The sequence below is a fragment of the Ursus maritimus genome, unplaced genomic scaffold (genome assembly GCF_017311325.1).
Source record: "Ursus maritimus isolate PB19 unplaced genomic scaffold, ASM1731132v1 scaffold_11, whole genome shotgun sequence".
Classification (NCBI taxonomy): Eukaryota; Metazoa; Chordata; class Mammalia; order Carnivora; family Ursidae; genus Ursus; species Ursus maritimus.
In genome coordinates, this window is record NW_024423453.1 from 33,761,417 (window position 1) to 33,771,476 (window position 10,060).

The 10,060-nt window shown below is 38.3% G+C and overlaps 1 protein-coding gene across 4 annotated transcripts in view; it reads right to left on the minus strand.

The window, feature by feature from the left end:
- Positions 1 to 9,631, minus strand: part of LOC103657985 (glycophorin-A) — a 46,648-nt gene extending 37,017 nt beyond the window's left edge. The window contains exons 1-2 of one of the 4 annotated variants that reach the window (XM_040626337.1): positions 9,420 to 9,631; positions 5,494 to 5,544 (exon numbers count right to left, since the gene is read on the minus strand). In XM_040626337.1, coding sequence (XP_040482271.1) covers positions 5,494 to 5,544; positions 9,420 to 9,456 — 88 coding nt within the window. In that variant the 5' untranslated portion in view covers positions 9,457 to 9,631. The remainder of the gene's footprint in view (positions 1 to 5,493; positions 5,545 to 9,419) is intronic. The other 3 variants (XM_008685435.2, XM_008685436.2, XM_040626338.1) reach the window with 3 other exon arrangements.
- Between the last annotated feature and the right edge of the window lie 429 nt (positions 9,632 to 10,060).

Genomic DNA, 10,060 nt, shown 5'->3' on the forward strand with positions numbered 1-10,060 from the left:
AGAGACTGGAGCTCTCAGACTCCTGAGGGACCATAGAATAGTGCAGCTTCTGTGGAAATAGTATGGCATTTCCTTAATAGTTATATATAAAATACCATATGATCCCCAGGGGAAAAAAAAACTTGTACAAAAATCTTTGTAACAACACTATTTACAAAAGCCAAGCAAGTAGAAATGACCCAACATCCATGAACTGATGAATAATAAATAAAATGTGTTATATCCATGCAATGGAATATTACTCATTCATAAAAAAGAACAAAGTACTAACACTGCTACAACATGGATGAAACTTGAAAACATTATGCTACGTGAATGAAGCCATACATAAAAGGGCATGTATTGTATAATTCCATTCGTATGAAAAATTCAAAACAGGTAAACTGACAGAGACAGAAAGCAAATTAATGGTTGCCAAGGTTGGTGGGAGAGAGAATGAGAGTTTAATGTATCTGGTATTTCCTTTTAGGGTTATGAAAATATTCTGAAACTAGATAGTAGCTATGGGTGTACAACATTGTGAATATACTAAATACCACCAAGTTGCATATATCAAAATCATTAAAATTGTGAAATTTGTTACATGTATGTCTCCGCAATAAAAAAATTATTAAATATATGTACCTGTCTTAGAGTAGAGCTTGGCATTAAGTAAATGCTATATGAATACTGGTATTATTCTTTGGAATCTAACTGTATACCGATCCCAACTTATACAATACCAATCTAGAGATGGATGTACTCAAGTTGGTTAAATAACTATTTATAGAACTTTGTACACTGAAAATAAAGATGACATCTTCTTTTTTGAGTGCTTACATATAATAATTTGGGTTACAAAGGAACTCAACCAAAATCCCAAAGGAGAAATTATATAGCGCAGAGTGTCGGACTACAACACAAGAAAATGAGAAATTTATATGTGGAAGAAAGTGAAGGAAAAAATAAAATTTAAGGAAGTAACCAACTGGAACAAAGTAAAGTATCAATGCAGGAATTATTGACTATTTTGAAATTGACAACAAGAACACCTCTTATCGAAGTTTAGTATTAATGGCCAAAAGTAAACTTTCAAAACTCATCATCTCAACTGACCATTGTTAAACAACAAAAAATAATAAATAAAATGAGCAAAAGAATAGCAAAATAAAGCTTACAGAAATTACAGAAGAAGTAAATAAGGATAAGAGCAAAAATGACTAAGTGTAAAATACCGAAATTGATTACTATGTCAAAATAATTTTTGATGAATTAAGAAAATAAACCATTACAGGTTTTAATCAAGACAAGTTGAGAACATAGAACACAAATATGTAATTATTAGGGCTGAGAAAGGATGCATAAAATTCACAGATAACATTTTTAATTGGAAAACCTTAATTAAAATAAAAAGTACCCATCAAATTCAACACCCAAAGAACAAATAATCCAGTTAAGAAATGGGCAGAAGACATGAACAGACATTTCTCCAAAGAAGACATCCAAATGGCCAACAGATACCTGAAAAAGTGTTCAACGTCACTTGGCATCTGGGAAATACAAATCAAAACCACAATGAGATACCACCTCACGCCGGTCAGAATGGCTAAAATTAACCACTCAGGAAAAGACAGATGTTAGCGAGGATGCGGAGAAAAGGGGAACCCTCTTACACTGTTAGTAGGAATGCAAGCTGGTGCAGCCACTCTTATATATATATATATATATATATACACACACACACACATACACACACACACATGCACACAATGGAATACTATTCAGGCATCAGAAAAATGAAATCTTGCCATCTGCAAAGACGTGGATGGAACTACAGGGTGTTATGCTAAGCAAAATAAGCCAGTCAGAGAAAGACAATTATCATATGAGCTCGCTGATATGTGGAATTTAAGAAACAATACAAAGGATCATAGCAGAAGAGAGAAAAAAAATAAAACAAGACGAAATCAGAGAGGGAGACAAACCGTAAGGGACTCTTAACCACAGGAACAAACTGAGGTTGCTGGAGGGGAGAAGGGTGGCGGGATGTGGTAACTGGGTGATGGACATTGCACTGGGTGTTATATAAGATGGATGAACCACGGAACTCTGTCTCTGAAACCAATAATACATTATATGTTCATTGAATTTAAATAAAAATAAAAAATAAAGCAAAATAAATAAGTGTCTTGGAAAAAAATATATATCTAATGAAAAAAACCCTGAGAAATAAATAGCCATTAAAAAAAAAAAGAACACTGTCAAAAATTTCTCTCAGAAAATACACTCAATGAGGAAATAACAAGGCAAATCAAACAAGACAGCTCTTTTGGAGCCTTCAAAACAATCGATGCCACAAAAAAAATTGGGTAATTATTCTAAATTAAAATAGATGCAGCAACCAAATACAATGAATGAATGTAGGTTAAATTTTGATTTTAAATAAAAACAGCTATAAAAGACATTCATGGACAATTGAGGAAATGTGAATAGAAAGATTATATTATGGTATTACTACTAATATTCTAAAATATGAAATAATGTGATTATTTAGGATAATGTCCTTTTTCTTAGGAGATGAATATGAAAATGATTATGGTGAAGTGTCATAATGTCTGCAACAAGTTCAAATGATACAACAAAAGTTTATATATATTTATACACTTATAGACAGATAAAGCAAATATGGCCAATTAGTCACAATTATCGAAACCAGAAAGATAATTCATGAATATTTCTGCTAGTCTTCTTTGATTTTTTCCCCATGTGTTTGGAATCTTGCAAAATACAAATTTAGAGAAAAGAAACGGGATAGTAAAATGTACCATATTCATGTATACATGAAGAAAGTATTTTTTTGCCTATTTTTGCAAAAAAAATCCTTCTACTATAATTGGAAGAGATGACTCTTCCTCAAAATATCTTGCATGCTTGAAGCTGGCGTAGTGATTAATAAATTATTTTTGAATAAAAGGCACAAAAATTCATTTTCCTTTTTGATAGCAACTGCATGTGTGCACACAAATGAATTGCAGAAGAAAATTATGTATAACAAATATAGGTAGAATGATCCTAAACAAATATTAAATGCAGCACAATAGTAAAAGAAAACTTTCCAAGAGCCAAGGAACTGATAGCAGGATGGGAAGCGTAGGGCACTATGATAATATCCATTGATATAATTCATCGCTTCAACATATTGAAGAATAAAAACACAGTGAAAAAACAGAAACTAATAAGATGAACAGACATTCTTAAAGGAAAGCAAAGAAATGTTTAAAAAATATTCCTGTTATACTTGGTATAATAGGTATTTTCTCTCTCATGGTAACTGTCAGGAAATTTATTATTATACTGTTAAGCTATGGGCGTCAACTTTCAAAGTCTCAACTATGATGCAGAAAATGTATTTGATAGAATTTTAGATCTTTTCTTGATTAAATCTCTTCACTTAAGGTTAAGGAGAAATTTTATAACATGATAAGGATAATTTACTGAAAGCAACAGACTTCACGATAAATGGTGTGACATTCATATTACAGACAGTCTCAAGACTAGGATGACTCCTATCATGACCATTACAGAACATGAACATATATAACATTTAGAAGTTCTCACAAGTGCAGTACAATAGCAAAGGAGCAGCTATAAATATTTATTTCAAGTGAAGAAACAAAATTTCATTTTTATAGGGAATACAATCATCTAATTTTGAAAATTGAAGAGAATCAACTATCTTAACCAAAAAAAAAAAAGGTTAGTGAAGTCACTTACAAAATGAACATATACGAAATAATAAATTCTTCTTAGGCTATCAATAAACAATTTGAAAGCATAATGAAGCTTTTTTTTAAGATTTTACTTTTCATTTGTTTGAGGGAGACAGTGTGAGAAAGAGCCTGGGGGGGAGGGGGAAGGGCAGAGGGACAAACAGACTCCTGGCTGAGCAGGGAGCCTGATGCAGGGAGCCTGGGATCACGACCTGAGGGCAAGGCAGATGCTTAACCGACTGAGCCGCCCAGGTGGCCCAAAGCATGTTTTAATTAAGACAATAACAGAACATATAAAATACCTCTTCAGAAAGGAAACCCATAAATTTATCTAAAGTTTCTTTTTTTTTTTTTGACATTTTATTTATTTATTTGAGAGAGAGAGGAAGAGAGAGAGAGAGCACAGAGGGAGACGGAGAGGGGGTAGCAGACTCCTCACAGAGCAGAGAGCCCAACCCCGGGCTGTATCCCAGGACTCTGGGATCATGACCTGAGCCAAAGGCAGATGCTAAACCAACTGAGACACCCAGGTGCCCCGCTTGTCTAAAGTTTCTTTCAGAATTTTTTTCAACTCTTCAGAGGATGTAAGATAGGACTCAGTAGAAATATGTGATATAGTCCCAATTTCGAGATTTACTATTACAAGTTTTTTTTATTTGCTATGAGCTAATTTATTCATTTAATTCCATCATTCATTTTATTCTAACCAAATACCAGGGGAATACTTTCATGTTGCATAAGGAATACGTTTCCCAAATGATTCTGAAACTCATCTGGAGGAATAAACAAAAACTTCTGGCTTCCAGTTAAGGGAAATTAGCGTGTTGCAGACCAAGCCTCCTGTCCGTGATAAGCAGAAGAGCTGGACAAATGGAAAACATCTAGGGAGGGCGTCAGAGCCTACCAGGGCTGCAGGCTCTGGAGGGGGAGGGGAGGTGCAGAGAGGTGAGCTTGACCTTGGCCACCAGCTCTCCTCTGAAGACACTTGTTTATTTGCAAGTGAGGACTGAAAGAAGGATGTACAATGTTTTATGATTTGGGGCTTGCGATGTTTTTAGAGTCGTTTACTTTTCTGAGACAGGCATGGGCCAGAACACTCCCTGAGTCCCGTGATGTGATACAATCTCTTAGTGAATAAAGCATCCTAAGGTGCTAGATGCTGCCACTTTTCTGATACTCTTAGCTGCTGGAATGTGGCAGCTGGCAGCTGGGGGCTGGGCACCCTGACACATGTGTATGAGTTGTGTATCATAACAGAAACAAGCCCTATAGAAAATGGAACATGGGAAAATCATTAATGATGGTTAATCTCATCGGTTCACCAAAACTCTCGCTTTTTTCTCTACCAGATCCCTGAAATCTCTTTCACCAGACATAATAACCACAATGAAATGCATCTACCAGGCTCTTAGTTTTCTTGTTAATATTTGTCAGCATTGCTTCTCTTAGAAAGCAGAGATTTGTTCAATTTGCTATGAAAGTTTTTTAAATTTTTTCCTAATTACATTTTATTGATTCTTTTTGGAGAAAATTTAAAAAGCATCAAAAAGCAAACACAAAAGAAGTCACCTACAATCCCAACACTCAGAGAAGACCCTGGGATGTTTCTTCTCAGGACTTTTGCTTTAGTTTCCACCTAGGCCATGTATCACAGAAGACCACACAGTTAGGTACTTACTAAATATGCAGAAATGATGATAATGGCTGGAAATCTATTACCCATCTGCTTTTGTCGGTAACTTACTTGGTGACCCATGAGTTGTTGTAACAGGGTCCTCTTGAGTAAAAACATAACCTATAAAGACAAGTTGGGGTGATCACTTAAAATGTGCCTCCTAAATTAGTTCATGGGTATATTCAATAATCTTCTAGAACCAAAGTAAAAAAAAATTCATCGAAAGAATATTAAATCTGGTTCCCCAATTTAAAATTAGTGTGCGTCAGGGTTTTTTTTTTTTAAAGATTTATTTATTGATAAATAAATAAGCCAAAACCAAGAGTTGGACCCAGGTTATCTGAGGCCGAGCTTTGAGAAGTCACTGTAGTTTAGAGATGGAAGGGGGTTGGGGTGCTCTCTATTCTGTGTTTTGTTCTATAGGCACAGGAAACTGAGACTGGATTGGTTCTCCACAGTTAAACTAGTCTGCAGCCACATTCTGGTCAGTTGTCATTTCTGCAACTACTATTGATGGAGTGCTTCCTTTGTGCCTGCGATGTGTGGGCTGCTTAAGTAAAGACACAGGTTTGACTTCGAAGAAATCAAAGTGGTCCCTGAAACCCAGCTCAGAACGCGTTCCTAGAACTTCTCCATGGGCAGAAAGACTCTCTGGGATCACCGAGGAAGAAGGAGATGCCTTGTTTCTTCACTCAGTCATTCTAAGCATGTGTTTTCAAACTGATGTCCCTGTAGACCTGTGTAGTAAGATGCTCAGGGTATCAGGGTGTATCTACACAGAGCTCTCATTTTGTCTAAACAAACGAAAAGGAACATCCCTTCCTTTCTTCTCCTCCCTCCCTCTCTTCCCCTCTTCCTCCCTCCCTCTACTTGCTTCCCTGTTGATTCAGCCAATACCCTACCACATGTCAAGAGCTGTGCTCGATTCTGGAGATACACTAATGAATAAAACAGCCATAATATCTGTGCCTTGGGATCTTCCAATTCAATCAGTATACTATGGCCTAGAACACAAATTCTGCATACATTCTAAAGTAAAATCAGGAAACTTTTAGAGGGTCCTGGCTTATGACACCATTTGCTGCTCAGAGTGTTGCAGGACTCTATTCTCAAACTCCTTCTTAGCGTCAGAATCTGATTTTCAGAGACAAGCTTTGAACATACTAAGTCGTCTCCTATGTCAGAGCTTCTGGCCTTGCTCTTCCCTCTACCTTCAGTGCCTTGTCCCCAGATTTCTCAAGCTGGCTTTTTTTCGTGGTTCATTTCTCAGCATAAAAGTCACTTACTCAGAGAATCATTTCCTGCTACCCTTTTGTAAAGCAGCCTGCTGCATTATGCTTATCACCTTTCCCGGTTTAGTTTTCTTTGTGTTAATTCCCTGTTCTTGCGTTAGGTCACTTATTCGGTTTGGTGTTGGTGTTCCCTCCCACCGTCTGCGCCCCAGGAGCTCCCTGATCTTACTGCTGGAGCCTCGGTGTCCAGCACCTGGCACTTAAGGGCTGAAGGAGCACATGAATTCAGGGACTGGGAATCAAATAATTTCAAGAGAACTTACTCTCCATTTGGAGGATGACATCTGATAAATTTAGCATTAGAAATATTGGTTTTAGCCTTAAGATTCCTAGGGAAAGAAAAATAATCTTCTCTTTTTTTCTCCTTAGCCAAAGATGTTTAACCAGCCTCACACTTTCCGGATTCTCCACTTCAACTGATGAGTTGGGGGGGGGGGCAGGATCTTGCTCAAACACCTTTCCATTATTCTATAAAGTAGGCACATCCAGAGAATTTCTTCAGAGGGTTTCAGAAAAGGCAAAGATGGTAGCAGCATTGGCATTGAGGGCAGAGGGGACCTTTGGAGTCTTGTAGCCTTGGTGATCTCTCGTGAAGTTTTCATCGAAGGCCTTAGTACACTATCACTTGAGCAGGTGTAGATATGAAGAATTTATTTCTTTCCCAGGAACCGTTTTCAAATATCCCATCCCACCCACACCGCAAAAAAAAAAAAAAAAAAAAAAAAAGAGGTAATGCATTTAGTTGGACTAAGTAGGCCCCCTTCCCCCTCTGAACACCACAAAGAATACCTCTTCTCTCTTCTGCGTAATAGCTCTACAAGTACTGGAATATGTTTAAATATTATACCACATCCCCTCTGCTTGTTTTCCCTTCTTCAAGCTGTCTTTATACTTTGCTACTTGAAAAAAATTAGAGCAATTTTGTTAGTCTTCTGTTTTGTGTGTGTGTGTGTGTGTGTATTTTTTTAAGATTTTATTTATTTATTTGACAGAGAGAGACAGCCAGCGAGAGAGGGACCACAAGCAGGGGGAGTGGGAGAGGAAGAAGCAGGCTCCTAGCGGAGGAGCCTGATGTGGGGCTCGATCCCAAAGCACTAGGATCACGCCCTGAGCTGAAGGCAGAGGCTTAATGCCTGTGCCACCCAGGTGCCCCCAGTCTTCTGTTTTCCTGTAATTATCCCACACTCCCCGACTTCTCAGCAATCATCATCACATACACAGTTTTTCTCCCTAATCAATAATTACTATCATAGCTAAATTATTTATTAATTTACTATTACTTTGTTTAGTCCTTATTTCATTCCTAGGAGGCGAGTACCAACATTGTGCACATTTTACAGATGAAGATACTGAGGCAAAGAGGATCCTTCTCCTTAATGTTCCCCAGCCTTTCAGATGTGGAAGCAGGTTTGAGCCTAGTTCTGTCTGTTTCTCATGCCTGCATCTTAACCATTACACTATTTTATCCCCTAATATATCTTAGAAAATGCTGGATCCCTCCCCTGCCTCCTACAGAGTGCCCAGTAGATCCTTAATCTGTGTTCCAATTTGAGTCAGAGTAATGTCTGGGGGCTACATACATTTCAAGTAACTGCTTGCTCCTTATCTCTGTGCTGGGCACTAGTATTTCTAACACATAAACACTGCATTTGAGAAGACATTAACCACACCACTCTCAGGAAGAGGCCAAAAATATTGCTAATTTAATCCAACTTAATAATACTCCATACTATGATCTCAGGGTCGTGAGATTGAGCCTCAGCGCTGAGCATGGAGCAGGCTTGGGATTCTCTCTCCCTCTCCCTCTGCCCTCCCTGCTCTCTCTCTCTCAACATAAAAAAAATTAAAAAATTTAAAAAATAAAAATAGGGGTGGTTGGGTGGCTCAGTTAATTAGGTAAGCATCTGCCTTGGGCTCAGGTCATGATCCCAGAGTCCTGGGATGGAGCCCCACGTCGGGCTCCCTGCTCAGTGGGGAGTCTGCTTCTCCCTCTCCCTCTGCCCCGACCGCTTGTGCTCTTTCTCTCTCACTATCTGTCTCTCTCTCTCAAATAAATAAATGTTTTTAAAAAATAAAATAAACACAAATAAATGATACCATGTTATTTCTTTATCTTAATGAATTGATTTTGACATTTTGATTTCTTCCCAAACCACATAATACCTAAGCCAATAAGAGCTGCTTTTTCCTTTTCCTCCCTCGTACCTCAGTAACAGACACAGAGTGGGCAGCTGCTCCCCCATGAATTCAGAGTTCACGCGTGTAGCTTGTACTCTTTTGGCAGGAGAAGGAGGAAATTAGAATTTTTCAGAAAAATTTTTTGAAAACTGAGGTCCGGATATTCACCTTCACTAGTGACTCTTTGATTTAGAAATTAAACACAAAGAAGGCAACAAATTTATTCACACAGAGCTATTTCTTAACAATTCTTTTCACTGTAGCTAGGCTTAGAACTGAAGCATGCTTCTCAGACTGGGATATTGTGATCCAGCCACAACTACCGAGCACCTGAGCACCGTAAGCCAATTCCTTCCACCTTACCAGCTCGGTTCCAGTACAAATCCACCCACCAGACTGGGATCTGAGATACTATTCATTCATTTATTCATTTAAGTAAGATAGATCCCAGAGCGGGCAGTTTATATTTTAATCTATCATTTAATATCCAATATAACAGCATCATGCTAAAAAAAATCCACTTACCTGAGAGTAGTAATATAATTACTATTTTTTTGTACATCCTGAGATCGTGACTCAAAAGTCAGTGCCGGGAAACCACCAAAGACGGACTGGTGTGGCGGTCCGTGGCCCCCCGCCGGGTGCTGTTATCTTTCAGACACACTTTCTTGAGGCAGCAGTTGATAGGCCTGGGAGGCATTTTAAATTATGCAAATTTGGCAAACATCTGTCAGTAAAGATACGTGGATAGCTGCTTAACTGGCATTAGGAAAGCATTAAGTAAAATCTTCACTGCAGGGAACGGGCTGCTATATGTTAAATTTACTTGGCATAAATTAAGTGGGCATTGTAAGGCACTGGTCTTCCGGAGCTGCCCAAGTGGGCCCTGAAGGCCTGAGATGGGGGCCCTGAGCCAGGCTGGGGTAGCTGTTAGGGAGCTAGAGACCTTCTCATGTTTCATGTAGAGATCCTTGCGGGCCAGGGTGAAAGTGACTTCTTACCTCTGAACTGAATGCATTGGAGGACTTAACGTTGCTGTTGAGTGCTCTGAGGTTTGAAAGGACTCTCACACTCATGACAAGTCACACAGTGATCTGAGAATACATGAGACACAGGAAAATTTCAATTCAAACCAGCATTTCAATGCAACAGTGAGTGCCCGCATG